At 31.1% G+C, this 20,858-nt stretch overlaps 1 protein-coding gene across 1 annotated transcript; it reads right to left on the bottom strand.

Annotated features, from left to right (window-relative positions):
• Positions 1–6,387: 6,387 nt before the first annotated feature.
• LOC143046325 (small ribosomal subunit protein mS34-like) lies at positions 6,388–12,050 on the bottom strand. Its single transcript, XM_076219430.1, has 2 exons — positions 11,835–12,050; positions 6,388–7,282 (listed from the first exon to the last, which is right to left on the bottom strand). Exons 1-2 carry the CDS (start codon positions 12,012–12,014, stop codon positions 6,956–6,958), a joined length of 507 nt encoding a protein of 168 aa, XP_076075545.1. The 5' UTR covers positions 12,015–12,050; the 3' UTR covers positions 6,388–6,955.
• Between the last annotated feature and the right edge of the window lie 8,808 nt (positions 12,051–20,858).

The raw sequence follows: 20,858 nt of genomic DNA, 5'->3' as shown, positions 1-20,858 counted from the left end.
ATAACTTCATTTTAAATTTACGAAAAAGTCACATGATTTCACACCTAAATTTCTGATAAACGAGTCATTTTTTATAATTGTTTTTAATTTTCAGGTCTATGCACATCTTCAAAAATGGACATTCTTCAACCTTGTAGGCCAAAATATAAATCATGACTGAAATTAATTTTGCTTATCTCGTATCGCTGATAATTTTCTGTTTTAGTTTTCTCTTTTCTTCTTGCTTGCTTATACCACAAAAATGGTATAAATCAGTATTTAACATTATTTGGAGTAAACTAACAAATGCAGAAATGTTAACTTATTTGTTGATCTTGCCCCGACTTGACATTAAAGGGCAATAACTCAGTGGTTGTCGTTTTTTGCTGTGTAACTTATTCGTTTTTCGTTCATTTGTTTGTACATTAATTAGGCCGTAAGTTTTCTCGTTTTACATTTGTAATTTCGGGACATTTTATAGCTGGATATGCGGTTTTGGCTTTGCTCATTGTTGGAGGCCCCCGTACGTTGATCAATAGCTGTTAATTTCTGTGTCATTTGGTCTCTTGTGAAGAGTTGTCTCATTGGCAATCATATCACATCTTTTTTTTTTTTTTTATATATATGGGTCATTCTCAAAAAAACATGCAAAACTATGTTATTGGGTCTTTTTAAGTTACAGACATGAAAATATATCAAAATAACACTTGCATATGTTAGATATGAATGTTTTGTGATACACAATATACAGTTTACAGTATGAAATGTTATAAAAACATCCTTAATGTTTTCTTAAAACCTTGAAGATAGCCAGAATTAACGGTTATTTTTTACTATAAATCCTTTCAGACTTGAAATAGGAATATTATTCATATCATTTGTTATTATGATTTGTCACTTTTTATTGCATTTTGATACATACAAACATTTTTTAATGATGTAGGAGGTGTATGCTGGTTTTATAATAAAAATTTTCACCAAAAGGAAATGTAACATTTTTTAAGTCAATGGTGTAACCAAAGGACAAATTAGTAGGATAAGAGTTATCTTTCACAAAATTTGTGCATTTACAACAGTTACTCCCTTAGCAATGTCACCTGTAAGCATGTTATGCAAAAGAAAACAAACAATTATGTTGAAGATTTAGTGAAAAAATCGTAAAAGTAAGTAAAGCTTATATCGTAATTGGAAATAGTGTCCATGGTGTACCCTTTATAAAAATCATTTTTTTAAAACATTTCCTTATCTTTGAATAATGAAATATATTGATTATAGAAACATGCACCAGTAACAACATATAGAATAGGGGAATGGAGCACTTATTTCGTAACTGAATCTTAAAATCCATCTTAAATCATTGGTGTTACTGTCAATGGTGAGACCATTTTGATAAAATAACACCAGTGACCAGTTTAGTAACACCACTGAATATATCATGACAATCAGCATTGTTTTGTGTTTCTTTCATGTTTAACAAGTGAAACATCATATTATTTATGAAAAACAATACTTATTTAACAAAGTTTTAATAATATGATGTATTACATATACACAGTTTTCACAAACTGATGTGTGCTGGTAACACCAATGACACTATTTAGTAACACTATTGACATTTTTAGTAATGGATGTTATGTTATACAATTTGAAATTTTTTAGCCTAAGAATTATTTTTTCATCTTTTTCTTTTGCCCAGTGATCTTGGCTTTGTGTTCAGTATTTGATATAGGTAAAATTTGATATGTGATGTCAATGGTGATACTTTTGTGTCATTGGAGTTACTGAAGGGTCAGTGGTGTTACTATATAAAAATGCAACATTTTTTTTATCTTTATTCATAAATGAAAGTGTTTTTAGGTCGTGTACAAAGGATTAGGTATATTATTATCATTTAATCTTATACAATTCACATATATTCAGTATGAGTGTATTTTTCTAGTATTTACAACGACCATAATTAGGACAGCCAACTTTTTTACGACAACGTATTCTAAAATTTATGTTTAAATAGAATGCACAGCTATATGAATAATGTCAATATAAAGTCGTAATTTAAACCTAAACAACAAATTGGAACAGTTGTTTGATGTTAAACAATAATATTTAGTACCTAAATGTAACCTTTAAATTGGTAACACCATTGACACGATTCTATCAAAGGATGACCTAAAATTGTTAAATTTGAAGAAACTCTTCATTTTTCCCATTGCATATTTCTGAATATCGTTGCTAGCATACTATAGAATAGCGGGACACATTTAAATGTTTTAAACAATGACATCATTTTTCAAAATATTACTTCGTTGAAATTTGCACTTTTTTTTTTATAATGACCCATATACTAACTCTAATAAAGCGTAGATTGACGATTTCCGCAATTCGGCTTATTCCTAGATCTTCTATTACTAATCATTCTACTATCAAAGTTTCTATCTATCCATTATAAGATTCAAGACAGTAGGAAAACACACGAAAGATATTTATTACAAGCAGTTTCAATCAAACTAACGCACTAAATGAAACATTACAAATGTTGACGCCGTCATCGTTGCCAGAAAAGCAATCCTATTTCTCGCTTTCCGCGACTTTCACGTCGCAGTGGAGACAAAAGAGCAGTTAACCTGTATGCAAGAAATGAAGTACATTGTATAGAAGTCTTGCAACCTCGATATCATACAACTACCAATCCTTTCTTGCTATACCCCATTCAAGATAAGCACCTTACATCTGGTGTTAGGACAACACTAACAAAATCGTGAGGGTACAGCGGAAGCCAGTGTCTCGAGTACTTTTGCTGTTGTCGATGTTTTTAGTCTCAACAAAAATGTAGATACAAGTATTTAAAACTTTTACTCTAGGTACTATCTTTTGATTGTAAGTAACTTCTCTCCAAGTTTGGTACAAATCATGTTTTTTACAAAGCTTACTTCTTGATACTATCTTATGATCATAAACGAGCTTCTGTCCACGTTTTGTAGAAATCCAGGACAGTTTAAAAAAGTTATTAAAATTTCAAAAACTTTAACCAAAGAATGAATATTTGTTAATGCGGCCGACGACGCCGATGCCGGAATGTAGGATCACTATGTCTCGCTTTTGCAACAAAAGTCGCGGTCTTGACCAAAATGCAGCAACAGTCACTCAAAGCCCAATTTCAACTTATAATATACCATAATTTCAAAAAAATAAAAAATTCGAGCTGAACACCTCCAACAGATTAATTGTAACAATGATATTATCAATGATGGAATATTATGAATATCAAAAAGGTTACCATACCCTTAAATGAAAACCTGAGTTTTTCATGAACTGAACAAAGCTTATCATTACGGGGACTTTTATAGCCGACTATGCGGTATGGGCTTTGCTCATTGTTAAACCGTACGGTAACCTATAGTTGTTAATTTATGTGTCTTTTAATTTGGAGAGTTGTCTCATTGGCAATCATACCACATATTCTTTTGTATAATATCTCAAATAAAGCGTTGATTCACGATTCTCGCAATTCGGCTTTTGTCTTGATTTTGTATCGCTCACCATTCTACTAACCAAATCTATCTATCTATTATAATTTTCAAGACAGAAGCAAAACACACTAAAGATTAGTAATACGCTGTTGACACAGAGATATGTATCGCCACTTTATATCAACTAGTAGATCAATGTTGTTTTTATCTTCCAATTCAGTTTGATTATTAAAGATGTACACAGTTGACTCATTGCTGGATCCAGAATAAATCCTTATGTTCTATCCCTCATTTTGGATAACATTTGCCACTGGACAATTAATTATCAGGAATCAATAACAAATCCTCTCTATTCATTATTAATTTCTGAACATTTATATATAATTGTTGCATGATCTTCCTCCTGCGTATAATTGTAACAAGGTGAGCATTGTGTCTTATATTTGAATAGTCTTTCTAGTTGATGTATAACTTGATGTTCAGTTTGAGCCAAGCTCTGTGTTGAAGACCGTACTTTGATCTATTATGGTTTACTTTTAAAAATTGTGACTTGGATGGGGAGTTGACTTATTGGCACTCATACCACCAAAGCCGTAACTAGGCATATTATTTTAGTGAGGCAAAGTAATTGAGCCGAGCGAAGCGAGGCGATTTTTTTTTTTTTTGGAGGGTATAAAATGAATGGTGCAAAATCCTGCATTCTAGACTTTCCAGAGAGTTTGACAATGTTTTAAATTTGGACACTTTTTATATAAATTTTTCATATTTAAAGACTTTTACTAACACCAAATTTTTAACAACTTTATTTAAATTTTGATGTAAGATAATCATCCAAATATCAATTTGAGTCTGTCGCCAGAACATAGAACACACATCGATTCAGTAGAGTTTGCCAAATTTTTCTAAGGCCGGTTTCGTCAAATAGTTTCAGTATATTTGGTCTGCTGACATCCTTATCGAGATGAACATAGAGCATGACAAGACCGCACAATCTCTCACCAATCATGCATGTTCTTTTCCAAGTTTTCAGTCGTTTCAGGGAAGTCTGTGTTTCTAGCGGTAGCACATCGACACAATGATCGACGTCTTCTTACGATTTCTTCTCCATCAACAATTCGGTAGCAGCATCGGTAGTAACAGTTTTGTTTGCAAAAGGGAATTAAGCTTTCCTGGTAGCACCATCATATACAGTGGTAGTAACAAAATATCAAACTCGCTTTTATGCTGACAAAGTGTAAACAAACTAGGGATAGAATAAGATAAGATACATGAATATGATTCTATCTAGAGTAAGTATGATATGGGCACAGGGGAATTGGCCTGGAGTTTTCGCCGTTAACATGTAGGTCCGTAATTTCAAATTATTTCTAGAAATAGTCGATGGTATTTTAGTTCCAGAATCTATAAATTTTGGGGTTAGGCGTTGGGGGTTTACGATTCCGAAACCCCGAATATAAAGACACGAAATTCCGTAGTCCCAAATAAGTAAAGACAGAATCCCGCCTTAAAGTTTCTACCGTTCCTCAATAATGTCATGGCATGTTCTTTCAACTTTTAAGGTTAAAGCAACATGGATAAATACAAATCCAAACATGTTTCATATTATTTATATTTTATTTATCTGTTAAGAGATAGATTATAAAGTTAGTGAAACAGAGAAATAAATACGCAGACATGCTGACTGCTCCCTTGCGATGCCCAGTACTTGATTTGTCAGTCTACTTATCTTTTTTGGATTAGTTCTAAGTTTACTAGAAATATTCCTTCTTTACCTTTACGGTAGCGCTTTCCTTTTTTTATGCAAGAGACTGTTTTTAACCAAAGATCCATGATGATTATCGTTACTAGGTTTATGCAAGGATTTGTATAGTAAATCCATATACAAATCCTTGGTTTATGGAATCGAGAAACATCACCTGTTGAGATGCTGAGTTATTAAATTATAATTCTGATACCTTCGATAACTAATTATCAGCTGCTTATATCCAGGAAGAATAATTTAAAAGGAATGATGACAAGTTATAGAAATTAAGGTTGAGACAGAACAACAAATGACTATTATATTTATATATGCTTATAAAAAAAATTCAGTGTCGAAATTTTAGTGAGGCAATTGCCTCACTTGCCTCAAGGGTAGTTACGGCCTTGACCACATCTTCTTATATATATGAACAATGTAAGTTATTTACCCCTACATGATTTACAAATGTACATCGAAATGAATATTATATACATGTTCTACAAATTCAAAAATTATTGAGGCATTAACTATGTGATTTTTGAAAAATGGACCAAAAATTTGAGATTAATTAATGAGATTTCAGAAACAAACAGCATACAGATATACATGTACATGTAGGTATCAGAAGTATGCAAGTTCTTATTATTGCAGTACTCAGTTGTATTATTTGCATAAATTTTCTCTTCAGTTTTATCTACGAGGATTTTCTCAACTGTTTGATGTATGAAGTTCAGGATTTTCTCTACTGTTTGATGTATGAAGTTTAGGATTTTCTCTTCTGTTTGATGTATGAAGTTCAGGATTTTCTCTACTGTTTGATGTATGAAGTTTAGGATTTTCTCTACTGTTATATGTATGAAGTTAATGATTTTCTCTACTGTTTTATGTATGAAGTTAAGGATTTTCTCTACTGTTTGATGTATGAAGTTAAGGATTTTCTCTACTGTTTTATCTATGATGTTAAGGATTTTCTCTACTGTTTGATGTACGAAGTTAAGGATTTTCTCCACTGTTTGATCTATGAAGTTTAGGATTTTCTCTACTGGTTGATGTATGAAGTTAAGGATTTTCTCTACTGTTTGATATATGAAGTTTAGGATGTTCTCTACTGTTTTATGTATGAAGTTTAAGAAGGTTTGTGGTTCCTTTGACCAAGTATGTTTGTACTACTCATGCTACTGTCATTAAGCCTAGGCTTGATTTTCCTCCAAAGAAAATTTTATTCTTTGATTTACAATGTTATTAATATCATGATGACAAAAAAAGCAATGAAATATTTAAACAAATGTTCAAGCCCGAAGGGTTCTTCCAGCCCATCAAAATGAGTTAAAAGATTGTTAATTGTCAATTCACAAATCAGTAATTTGCAAAAGGCCATATATAGATGCGGTCAAATTATAGCTCGACATTTGTAAATGAACATTTTACCTTAAATAATGTACATTTTGTACGTAAACTTCAAGATGTCTTTTTTTTTATTGGTGTTGGGTTGCCGTTTTTGTTGACATACAATGTATATTCCACACCTCCTTCTATTCATATTGCTGAATAAATTCTGCATGAAATAATAAATAAGTATGAAACCAGGTTGTATGCAAAGTATTGGTTTAGTCATTGCTTGATTTTGACGGCCTAACCACTTCCATATGAATATCTTATTTTAGGCTGTTTCTTTATCAGTTTATTTTAGCCTGAAAGGATCAGAGAACATTAAAACATATACCACACAGTAAACACATTATATTTTCTGGGACTAAATAAGTTTTATTCACACGATTCCTATCACATTGTCTCCCTCATCTTGTACGAATTCTTCCTCCACTCCGTCAGCACCTTCTGGTAAGTCTATTTTTAACAATGGTTTTTGAGGTAAGTTATTCCGTGCCTGGAGAATAACTCCTAACAAAGGAGGAAATGGTATAAGTTTAGGTACATATTTTGTCTCTTCAAATACATCTGTTATTTGACAGAATGCTGCTTCCTCCTCTTTTGGAATAAGTTTCCAGTCTTTTTGATGTGGTTTTTCCACTTTTTGAATTCCACATTGTTTCCCTCTAAATATGCGTTCTCCCCACACTTCGCCTTTCAGTAGATTCTGAAAAACATATAAACTGAACAATTATTTTGAAAACTAAAAAATTTGATCATCTGCAGGCTGATGGTACAATGTATAATTGTAACAATTATTTCAAAATCTAAAAATGTGAAAATTTGTAAGTTGTTCATTGTTGATGTTGTTCTAACCATCAATGGTACTCACTACTGTCAATCTAGTTTTTGTACATAATTTGTTTGTATGTATCTCATCAGCACAAAATTTATGTTGTTTTAGGAATAGCTCTAAAGCATCCATATTTGTCATGTTTGATGTTCTTAAAGTTTTTATCAATATGATTTTTCAACATGTTTCAAAGGTGTGTTGCTAAACGGCGGAAACGGAAAACGGAACGAAATACGGAACGGAAACGGAACCAGAAAGAATTAGCATCTTTTCTTTTCGGTTATTTTATCAACATAAGCATGTTTTATATAGTATAACACATGTTTAGAAGAAAGAAAAACAGAGGAATAAATTCCAATTAAAAGATTTTAAAGCATTTAGTATTGAAATTATTAGCAGAAGATGATGAAACTATGTTTTTTGAAATATTTGTATTATAAGGTCACATGCGTATGTCATTCGTGCGATTCAGAATGGACTGTTGGATTTTTTTATTTAAAAAAAATGTTGGCTAAATGTCAATAAATTTGTTTAAACATGTTATATTAGAGCCAAGGGTCCTTGTTGAAGACTTTACTTTAACCTATAATGGTTTACTTTTATAAATTGTGTCTTGGACACATGTTGGATGGAGAGTTGTCTCATTGGCACTCATACCACATCTTCTTATATCTAGATATTTTTGCTTCAAATAACAATTTGCATTTATCTCCCTTTGACATGAATGATGCATGTAGGTCAATTTATTAATCATAATGAACATCTCATTTACACTCATACTACATCTTTCTATATCTTTTTTAAAAATGTTTAATACATGGAATATGACATTGAATATTGTAGAACATAAAGTACATGTATCTTCTAAAACTTTTTTGAATTGAATGATTTTATTAAACATCACAACCAGAATCAATTATCTTTCCTCCTCTTTGAAATGGGTGTTTCTAAACGGCGGAAACGGAAAACGGAATGGAAATGGGAAGAAATGTTCATGTTGACGGAATGGAAATGACCACGAAAATTAATGAAGACTGAAGCCACGAAATCTCACATCTATTATGTTGACAATAAGATAGGAGCTACATGTATGCTCCACATAGTGATTATTGAACTGGTTACCTGTTACTTTTTTGTGATCTGTTTGATGGTGATCTATATATTAGGCCTAATAATAGCTGGTCTGACTGATTTAATTTAATCTTTATAAATAAGTTGTCTTGGAGTTCTGAGAATAGGAAGTGAAGCTCCTGCTAAAGGAGAGCAAGAAAGACTTGGTGACAGGTAACAGATCAACTATATAATTTCCATAAAAATAATTACCGTATCACCATATATAGTGCAAATCAGACAACATGGACAAGTCAAGACAGAAAAATATGATGTATAAATATTATATGTAATTCAATTTATCTTATCGTTTTATTGTATAATATCACTATGTTAATATGGGGACAAAGTCCCCAATTACGGTAGAAAAATCATTAAAAAAAATTCAAAAATTTCGGGAAATTTCCCGAATTTTTCATTTTACTAATGAACTCAAAATCGTTAACTTTTTTTTTCAGATCTACTTCCGTTTCTTGTCTTCTTCCGTTTCCGGTTTTGTTGGCATGAGACTTTGAATAAAATGTATATTTATCAACATATCAACAAATATAGGAAGGAATTCAACACCCAATCATTTTAAATAATTGTTTGATATGAAAAAAATGTTACCTGAATAACAGCGTTTCTTTGTTTACATTGAATATGGCGTCATAACTTAAATAACGTCACAACTAAATAAATGTTCTTATATCAAAATTGTTCAATTTCAAAAATTATGACAAACAGTCTAAAACTGAGGATGAATATATCAAACTATTACTTAATAACAAGTGTAGAAAAACACTTAGATTAATATCATCTTTTAATAATCAATCATTTGAATTAAGGAAAAATGTACTTATAAATGAGTAATATGAACAATTTGAAGCTATAACATACAATATACTTATGTCAGTAGTCTATTCTTACAAATTAACCTATATATATTGATATTTATAACTGCACATTTCATTGTTCGAAATGTGCACAATGATATGCTATGTAGTATTGTTTAATTGCTGCATCATTACTATTAGTATACTAGTTGTATGGGCCGTTGCCAATTATTGTAATTGAGTTTGTTCCAATAAAATATTTTTGTACGACTTTGCCCCCCGCAGAGCTATAGAAAAACAGTACATTAAAGGGTGTTACATGGACTCTTTTTAGATGATACACGGACTCTTTTTAGTTGTTACACGGACACTTTTTATGAAAAGAATCACTCGTGCATGATCAGTGAGTTCATGGGCACTTTAACTTTCAATTAGATTTGAACTTTTTGGTTCACCGACTTATTTCCTGTCTTTTTATTGAACAAAATATTTACGTTAGCATCAATATCTTTTTTCAAACATTTCCTGTAAAATACTATTCATATCAGTACACTAAGGGATTAGACATTTAACTTCAAAAAAAGGGGGGGTATGGCTATCTCCTAAAAAAGATATTTTGATCCCAAATTTTATGAGAAAAAAATTATTATGGTCAAGCAAATGACAAATTAATGTTTTGCATGATTCCTAATTTTCCGAATACTGTAAATAGTGCTAATTTAAACAAAACATTTGGGTGATGGCGTTAAAAGTAAATAGTCAATATTCTCAAAATAGAACATACCTCTCCCTTTATGAAGCAAAATGTTCGGTCAATAAATGTTTTCTTCAATATATGGATATGAATAGTATTTTGGACAATGCTGAAAGTAAAGAAATGGTGATACTGACGTGTATATTTCAATAAAAATAAGACAGGAAATAAGTAAATAAAAATCAAATCTTTTCAAAAGATAAAATCCCTATCAACTCACCAATGCACGATTGATCCTATAAACAAAAAGTGTTCATGTAATACACGTCCAAATAAGCAGCAAATCTAGAAGAAAATCATTCAACTTAGTCATCAATTTTGGGCGGTAAGCTGCGATTGGTTAATATATTTATTCCCGATCAACACTTGCAGATCTAGAGACGAACATGAATAAAAAAATTAAAGTCTATGTCTGAATATAATATTAAGACAAAATCCATTTTTTCATAAACATTTCATTCACTAATGAAGAAGGAAATTCATTCTTTTGATACATTTATATTGTTATCGAATTTATATCAGTGGCGGATCCAGGTCCAAATCCAGGACAAAACAGGGGGAAGGGGGCCAACTTTATGTCCCCATTTAAATGCATTGATCATGCAAAAAAGGGGTGTTCCAACTGAATATTAAATTCATGTATTTGGCAACAAACGCGCGATTTTTACGATTTTTTTTAAGGGGGATGGGGGGATGGAATGGCACATCCTGCATTTTTTCATAAAAAAAAAAAGATGACGGCCTGTTATTTTTAAAATGAATTAGCCCCCCCCCCTCCCCGCTTTCCGTTTCATCTATAAAAATCAAACGTTATCCTACTTACCACTAAAATATTTCTTTAATATACTACTTTTTTACGAAGTTGCATTTTAAAAAGTTTTAATGTACAACATTCATCTTTTACTTGAAACGGTTCTTTTTTATCAAATCATTAGATTCCTGATTTTTTTTTCTTGAAAAAAAAATCTCGATTGAAGGGAAATGAAAAAAAAGGTGTTTATATGGGGACGAAGTCCCCAATAACAGTAGAAAATTCAATAAAAAAAAAAAAAAAAAAAAAAATCGGGAAAATTTTCCCAACATTTTCATTGTACTAATGAACTCAAAATCGTTCAATTTTTTTTTGTTGTGTTTTTGAATTTCCAGATCTGCGCAGAAATCTACAATGTACTTCCTTTTCCGGTCTCGTTTGTATGAAACTTTGAGTAAAATATATATGTCAGTCTAGTATAAAATAGGAGGAACACAATTCCAATTTCATTTTTAATAATTCCTCGATATGAAAAAAACGTTACCTGATGATAGCGTTTCTTTGTTTACATTGCATATGACGTCATAACTTAAATAACGTCACAACTAAAATCCCTAACAACAGAACCAAAATCGGAAACGTTACGGTATTTCCGTTTCTTTTTTTTTAACAAATATTTACAATAGTTACAAAAAAATAATTCATACAGACTTCGTCCCCATTTACAGGTAATGCCTGCCTCATATTATTATAACTTACATTTACTGCTTTATGGCTATCTAAATTTCTCAAATGTTTAGTCTTGCAAAATGTATTATTACTTTCTTGAAACGTCGTACAAGTCAGATAAAAAACAAAAGTAACAAAAGAAACAGGCCGGTAACAACCAGCCGAATAGTTTTTCTGCACTTGTAGTCAGTGGCCGAAATAACTTTTGGCCGAACTGGTTCAGGTTATGTGGTCGCAAAGTATTTTTATGAAGGTCTATGAACATACCGGTTCGGAGAAATCTGGTTTGACATTGGTTAAAACGTAATAACATTTCTCTGGAAATTCCTTCTCCTCTCTTGTACGAACAACAACTCTTCCGACACCATTATTTCTTAAATTTGCTGCCAACCAAAACAGTGAATTCCCTCGAAAAAAACTTTTTCTTCCAACAAATCTAACTGGCATGTTTAACCGGATGTTTACCTGGTAACTGGACCATACGAACCAGGAACCAGAGAAAATCCATAATGACTAAAAGGTAGATTTAAGGTAGCACAATACAAAGATTTTTCATCCCCAATCAGACATCTTTAAACTGATGTAATTCCACTCATCTTTCTTTAAATTTTATAAATGAGGTACCAAAAGAAAGAAGAAGGATTAATCTTTCAAATTGTGATAATTTCATTATGACATAATTATTACATAATTAATTGCTATGTAATTAGTTGCCATTCTGTGATGTCCATACTTGAATGAATTTAGCTTCTTTGTTCTTCATAGCATCCTAAAAATTTTTATAGATTCTTGCACAACACAGTTTGACCTCCAAAACTGTTTCTCTTTTTTTTCCTATTGTATTTCATTCTCTCATAAATCTCCAATGAAGTTTGCAACATCAATTCATTAGAGACCACTAAGTTCAATTGAGTATAAAATTTGTTCTATTGATGTTTTTGGAAATCTGAGACACAGTTTTGGAGGTCAAGCTGTGTTGTACAAGAATCTATAAAATATTTTTGGATGCTATGAAAAACAAAGACGCTAAATTCATTCAAGTGTGGACATCACAATATAGCGACTAATTACATAATAATTAATTATGTAATAATTATGTCATAATGAAATTATCACAATTTGAAAGATTAATCTTTCTTCTTTCTTTTGATACCTCATTTATAAAATATAAAGAAGGATGAAATGAATTACATCAGTTAAAAGTTGTCTAATTGGGAGTGAAAAAATCTTTGTATTGTGCTACCTTAATTCTAAATAAGTAAGTAAGTAAATTTTATTTAGAGTGACTTCGGCATAAATATGCATATTAGTAGACAAAACATGAGCTCTGATGAGCTCTTTACCGACTATCACATAAAAAAATCATGCAGCATCATGCAAATACTATCATAATGAAGAAACATGAAGAAAAAAAAAACATGCAAAGATAATGAAAGCAAATCTCATTTGATCTGTGACAAAGGCACTCGTCTCAGAAAAGGTATATAGGAATTTTTCTTCTGAGACGAGTGCCTGTGATCTGTGAGCCTCCAGAGTCAAAGTTCATGTGGCAGGCGCCTCTGTGTGCATTGAACGGGGGAGCCAGCGAATCATTTGAAAATCATAAAATAATAAACTAAAAGCATAAAAACAATAAAGATCTAAATACTAGCACTAGCATTTAATGGCAGATATATTCAATAGGCTGAATGCATAAAAAGCAGAGCAAAAGACCATTATAAAAAGAAAGAAAGAAATTTCAGCTTTGAGACAGCACTGGATGGTAACGACATGAACTGCAGTTGCATGTTTGACCCGGTCACACCAGGAATTTATATAACTCCTAAACTGGTCAAAAGAAGTCATGAGTCTAGCCTCATTAGGAAGGGAGTTCCATACTTGTGCTGCCTCAAATCTAAAGGATCTTTTACCATAACTTGACTGAGGTTCTAGGTCTAGGTACCTCAACAGTATTCACATACCTGAAATTATATGAATTGTTTTTTATTAGAACTAAATCTTGAATAACATGAATAAATAATTAAAGGACATTTTTTATTTATTATTTTAAAGGTCTCCAAGGCAATTGAGCGCATTCTACAAGTTTTTAATGATGGAAGGTTTGAAATCTGCAGGAGTGTTTCGTATGAGCTCTGATGATCTCCATAGATAAAGCGAAGCGCTCGTTCTTGTGTTTTTTTTCTATTTTTCGGGTATTTTGTTCCCCACAGAAATGCCAAGTCAAAGGGCAGTAATTAAAATTAGACATAATAAAAGAGTAATAAATTTTAAGTTTACTCAGTTTATTAAGATATTTCCCAATTCTTTTCAAAACATTTAATTGCCTTGCAGCCTTTTTACAAATATTTGAAATATGTAAATTGAAGTTTGATTTAAAATCAATTGTAACTCCAGGTAGTTTAACCTCATCCTCACATGATATAGAAATATCGTTCAAATCAAACACGATCTTTTTATCATGTGTTTTTTTGCCAAGAGAGATAGCTTAAAATTTCTCTGGGTTGGCCTGCATTTTATTGGAAGAAAACCATTCCATGTCTACCTGTGCGAATTTCAAACGCGCAATTTTCACCAGTACTCAAAACCCTCCTTCCTTGATGGGTGCATTTTACATAGACAAATAAAATCGTATAATATAATCAAAATGAGGATGCTAATTTGATGTATGCCTTTTTGTGCTTCTTCGTTACATTTGTTGTTTTTATAGTGATTAAGATGATAACACAATGTTGACTGCTGTACCCCTATTTTTGACATTTTTACCTATTGTGTCTGTTTGTTTTGTTCACGCATCGGTTACAATATAATGGAATTTGATGCGACTGTCATACAAGTGAGAGGTTTAGCTAGCTATAAAACCAGGTTCAATCCACCATTTTCTACATTTGAAAATGCCTGTACCAAGTCAGGAATATGACAGTTCTTGTCCATTCATTTTTGATGCGTTTTGTTATTTGATTTTGCCATGTGATTATGGACTTTCCGAATTGATTTTCCTCTGAGTTCAGTATTTTTGTGATTTTACTTTCCACTGTATTAAATAATTGCTGTCTTCCTCAAGAGCAGAAATTACATCTTGTAAGGAATTTCCAGACTTTGACAAAGTATTGTCATCAGCACAATTATATAAAGAACCTTTTTTTTACAAAAAAAACCCAAATCATTTATAAAAATATAAAATAGGATGGGTCCAAGGATGAAACCTTGTGGTACCCCTTTAAATATGTCAAGCATACCACTTAAATTTTGGTTTTATACTTTCACACTCTGTTTTCTTTTTGTTAAATAACTGTATTACATATCAAGTGAGGATTTGGGGGGACCTAAAGCTTTTAGTTTCAGTAGCAGTACGTCATGGGGGAGATGGTCAAATCCTTTTGACAAGTCCATAAGGAGAGCTGCAAGGTATTTATTTTGATCTAAGGCTAATTTCCAATCTTCTATCACTCTTAATAAAGTTGACTGACATCCAACACCTGATCTAAAAGCTGCCAAAAATGGACTGAAGATTTTATCAAATTACTGTACTAATCAAATTTGTACTTCTATGGCATTTTCAAAAATTTTAGAAAAAGCCGGTAATACACTTACCGGTCTATAATTTCCCTTTTCTAAAGCACTAGTCTTTTTGTGAATAGGTGCAACTTGACGGTCAGGGAAGGTCGATGGTGATAATGATAAATTAACAATTAATATCTGTAAGGGTTTAACAATAGCAGGTTCAACAAATTGCAGTAATTTAGGTGAGATACCATCTATACCAGTGGCTTTTTAAACATTAATTTCACGTATACGTTTCTCAACAAAATCTTGTTCAATAGGGGAAAAGGTAAAATTGTTTTGATCAAGATCTGGAATATTATCTGTAATGTCCAAAATACTCGGGTGATCATCATCAATCTTTATTTGACTGCTTCCTATATTCTTTGCAACATTTACAAAATAGTCATTGGTAAAAAAACCAAAATTTTAGCAAGTGAAAGATACTGCAAACTTTGTAAAGATAAAGTGGAAGATGAAGTTCATTTTCTTTTATATTGTCCTCTATATAAAGACCTTCGAGAGAAGTTTGATATTTTCAATAACCTTAATAATGATGATGATATTAAATCAACGATTTATTTACTTAACCCAGTAAATCTGGTTCACACCAGACAAATATGTAATTATTTAAGTCAAGCTTTTGAACTTCGTAATAAAAATCTAATGTCAGTTGGTCTACCATAAGTATAATACTGTGTAATACTGTGATATTATATATAAAATTGGTACTTGAAATGTTTCTTTCTGTTGTATTTGCATAAATTGTCATGTTTAATGTGTTTGTATCTTGGAATACGCATTGTATCATATGTGCTTTGTCCAATAAAATATTTGAATTTTGGTAAATTTTTAATTAATTAAAAATACTTAATTCCATCTCGGATGCTTTCGACATTACTCGTTACCTTTCGATATTACTCGTTACTATAATATGATTATCATTACAGTTGCATATTAATGCTCTGGAACTACTTTGTGTTATGGTGTGTCTGAAAGTTTGGGCAAGTGTACTTAAAGGTTCTAGGATTGTTATTTATTGGGATAATTCTTTATCTGTCACTGTACTAAATTCTGGTGCTTGCAGAAACACGTTCATGCAATCTTGTCTCAGAGAAATCTGCAAGCACTTTTTTGTGGAAATATTTGGATGGGCGAGAATTTTATTTTAAATATTTAGTGGATGGGCCAGAACATTTTTATAGGAAAAATTGTGTGTAGGAAATTTCTTTTGCGGGCACTCAAAATATGTCTCAACAAACTAGAAGGTTGGTTCATTTCTGTCAATTTTAAGGATTTAATTAAGGAATAAAAAAGCTAGAATTTTCTGTTCGGACTATCTTTTAAAATATTTTGACCTTATAAAATAGTTGTTTAATAGTTTGGTGTATTGCTGTTAGATTTATGGATTGAATTAATAGGTTAGAAAAAAAGCTTAAATTTTTAGTTAAGGCTAAATTCAGATAGTCAACTTTAATTTTTTTTATAACTGTTTCAAATCAATTTGGATTTTCATAAAACTCTACGGCTATCTCATTTATATATTGATCATATAGACAGCCAGGTTGTTTGGTACTTTGGTGTATTACTTTCATTTTTATGGATTTTATAAATAGGAAAAAAAAAGCTAAAATTTTAAGTTTAGGTTGAATCTAGATAGTCATATTTTTTTTTTTTATTACTTTTTTAAATCAACATGGAATTTAATAAAACTCTACAGCTATTTCATTTATATATTGATCTTACAGAATTCCAGATTGATTGGTAGTTTGGTATATTGCTGTCATTCTTCCTGATTTAATAAAAAGCTTTAAAAAAGGTCAAATTTTCAGTGAAGGCTAAATCCAGATAGTCATCTTTAAATTTTTCATAACTTTTTCAAATCAACTTGCATTTTAATAAAACTCTACTGCTATATCATTTTTATATTGATCTTACTGAATGACAGGCTGTTAAATACTTTGTGTTTTTTTGCTGTGATTTTAAGGATTTAGTAAATAGGTTAAAAAAAAGTTACAATTTTAAGTTTAGGCTAAATTTATATGGTTACCTTTAAAAAAAATTATAACTTTTTCAAATCAAATTAGATTTTCACATAACTGTACAGCTATCTCATTTATATATTAATCTTACAGAATGCCAGGTTGTTTGATAGTTTGGTGTCAAATTTAGAAAATTAATTAATAGGCGAAAAAGGCTGCATCAAAGTCAAAAACATTTCTGCCTATATTTGCTTAAAAAGACCATACTTTCTTTTTTGAAAAGTAGAATAGATAAAGGGACATTGATATTTGAACTATAAACATGTAGGACAATTATTAGTAATTCAGCTTATGCTAATATGTTTACTTGTCCAAGAGTTATTGTCCCTTAATTTAGATTATTTCCTTTATTTTAAATCAATATTGTATTTGAGGCCGTACATATAAAATAAAATCTGTACATGTATATTCATACTGGTTTTAAAAAACAATAAAATGTATGTTTCTGATACACAAATAAATATATCCATATATATGGAATTAACTAGCACATTTTACATTTTGTATTTACACCAAAGTCTATTCTTTGATTTCAAGACATAAAAATTTAAATCTTTAAAATAGAAAAAGAACCTAAATCATTTTTGATTGTCTTATAGTTTTAGAGGGGCAGGGACTGTTTATAGATTTTTTTCAGATGGACAAGGACTCTTTTTCAGAATTTAAAAGGATGGGCATAAACTTTTTTAATGAAACAATATTAAGAATGCACAGGCCCATCCATCTCTTAGATATTGAATGGTCCCGGCTTACAAGAATTTGAAAGTGCAATTTGTTTCTTACTTTTTATTTTTTAATATGTCACCGTTGCCTACTTCTGTAAATACTCTTTGTTTATATGGAAACTTTTTGAGTAGGAGTTTTAAGAGTGTAGCTTCTATTCAAAATTATATTAGTGGTGTCAAGACTTTACATTTATTATTAGGATTTGAGTTTCCAACGGAAGATTGGTTTTCCATAAAACTATTGTCTATTTCAAGATCTATGGCTGATGAAATTCTGAATTAATATTGTTTGTTTATCTTATCTTATTTTATTTTTTGTAGACATTGTGTCAAAAAATAAGGTTGTGTAGCTGTCAGATTCTACTTGTAAATATGTAAATAACATTAACTGGAAGGAATGCAATGCTATATATGGTGCTAATATATACACTCTTCATCAATTTGTAAAAGACAACAAATCACTTTTAAACCTCTTGCTGCCGGAGGGACACATATGTCCAAACCGGCAGTGCCGGAGGGACACATATGTCCATGGATAAATTTATGCAAGCTTCTCATCAATGCTGTATCTCTTTCAATTAAAATACCGAAGATAAAACAGAGTTATGTTTTCTCCAGTGGGTCCCAAATGTATTGGTCATTATGTCGTGACGTCATATATCGAATGACGTCGTTGTTTGGCATGTTACGTCACAGACGTTGTTCTGTCGTATTTTCCGGCATATGAAATGCAACCTTGAAAAACGGTCGGCAGCAAGAGGGTTTTAAAAAATATTTGTTATTGCATGTAGACACAAATGATGTTAGGAATGGTTTATCCAGTAAATTGATTATTCAATATTATAATAATTTAATTGATTTTATTTGCAATGTTTTTCCTTCTTTAAAGATAATAGTTTCAGCAATTTTGCCAAGACCCATAAATTTTGTTGACACAAAACAAACTGTAATAGATTGTAATAAACCTTTGGCTAAGCTAACTTTGAAGAAAAATATTTTATTTGTCAAAACTTATAAACAATTTGTTCAGCAACCAGGATCTATACACATGGAAAAAAGTATTGCAACACCTAATTGAAATTGAAATTAAAAAAACACTCTTTAATTTTTTGTGATATAATTTGGTAAAATAGAAGTAATTAAACATTATTTAAGTATCACCTGAGTTTAATCAATAAATATCGACTTGATAAGTTTTTATCTAAAATTGAGAATGGAAATGGGGAATGTGTCAAAGACACAACAACCCGACCAAATAAAAAACAACAGCAGAGGGTCACCAACAGGTCTTCAATGTAGCGAGAAATTCCCGCACCCGGAGGCGTCCTTCAGCTGGCCCCTAAACAAATATATACTAGTCCAGTGATAATGAACGCCATACTAATTTCCAAATAGTACACAAGAAACTAAAATTAAAATAATACAAGACTAACAAAGGCCAGAGGCTCCTGACTTGGGACAGGCGCAAAAATGCGGCTGCACATGCAGCTACTGTACCCGTAAACAGCAAAACAGCTGTTTTTATCCTCATTGTTTTTAACACTTTAAATAACCAAGTTTTTTAAGTTGTGATTGACACCTTGTAATGGGTCCGTGACAACTTTTAACTGCAGCAAGATGGCATATTATCAGAACTCGCCAAAGTTGGAAATTAGCATCGTAGAGGAAGATCCAATGTTCAAATGGAATTCGTTTCATCTTCCTTGGTCCGATCGTAGCCCGGATTTGAACCATATCGAGCATATTTGGGACACTATTCGGCGGAAAGTGCGCGAAAGGACACCCCAGTTCAAACACATCATGAAATAAACAATGCCCTTCATCAGAAATGGTTGCTGCTACCTTAGCAACAAATTAGTCGATTTATAGAAGCAATCAGAAGACGTTTAGATGCGGTTATCCGTTTGAATGGAGGCTGCGCACAAAGTACTAATTCTTTGGCGTATAACGATCAATCATGATGTGAACAGTCATCTGAAGATTAATTTTGAAATGTCTGACATTGCAAAGTTCGACTACAGTAAAAGTTGTAAAATGCATTTTTTTTGTACAAATAACACTTCATTTTGTTATTAAAATTGGGGTTATATAAATCATTTTTTTTCAAACATTTTTTGTTCGTTTCAATGCCAATGTTATCATAAACTATGTTTCAATAATATTATACACATATTTTATTATATTTCATCCAAAAAAAGAGGCTGATTTTTCAAGTTTTAAAAAATCAAGGTGTTGCAATACTTTTTTCCATGTGTATATTTATAAAAGTAAATGTTTTTGTAAAGATAGATTACATTTAAATTATTTTGGTGTTTTAGTTTTAAGAAACTTTTTTATAGGTGTAGTTAATCATTTGTAGTTATATAATATTGTATTTACATGTATTTTTGGTCCAGATACTTTGTGGTTTTTAATTTTATTTTTCAGAAGATGATGGTCAAGAAAGCTGGGCTAGACCATTACTTCTACATCTAGTTTACCTGTGAACCTGTATTAGTTTGCAGGATTCCAGTAGTTGTTGTTTATATTATAAGGTATATATTATAATGTAGTTTTTTCTTTAACACTGAACACTTTATAGTGGCCGTTGGTTTGGTGCATTTATATATTTGGAAATTAATATTTATCAAGAATATGGACTTTAAATGAGAAATTATTTATGACATATGTATCATTGTAAATTTTTATTTATACCAAGAATGATTATCATTACTTATGTGTTGAGTTTTGTTTTATTACATCGAAATGGGAGTGGAGGGAATTGGTAAATTTTTAATTAATTAAAAATACTTAATTCCATCTCGGATGCTTTCGACATTACTCATCTTTCGATATTACTCGTTACCTGTTTGTACAAAAAATATCGTTCGTAATTTAATCGCATCTGACTGGTTAATAGAAATACCTGTCACTTCAGGTAAATTTTTCACATAAATATTCCCTGGTCATTTCGAATAGTTTACTGGCCAATTCAACACGTTAAA

Source organism: Mytilus galloprovincialis, chromosome 9 (assembly GCF_965363235.1).
Source record: "Mytilus galloprovincialis chromosome 9, xbMytGall1.hap1.1, whole genome shotgun sequence".
Lineage (NCBI taxonomy): Eukaryota > Metazoa > Mollusca > Bivalvia > Mytilida > Mytilidae > Mytilus > Mytilus galloprovincialis.
This window is presented reverse-complemented; position numbering and strand designations above follow the sequence as displayed.

Bases quoted from the DNA above. Each gene is read 5' to 3' on its own strand.
- LOC143046325 (XM_076219430.1), bottom strand. From the start codon at position 12,014: ATGCCAGTTAGATTTGTTGGAAGAAAAAGTTTTTTTCGAGGGAATTCA. The intron at 7,283-11,834 runs GTATGTTCATAG...TATGTTTTTCAG, and splicing joins AACCAGATTTCTCCGAACCG to AATCTACTGAAAGGCGAAGT.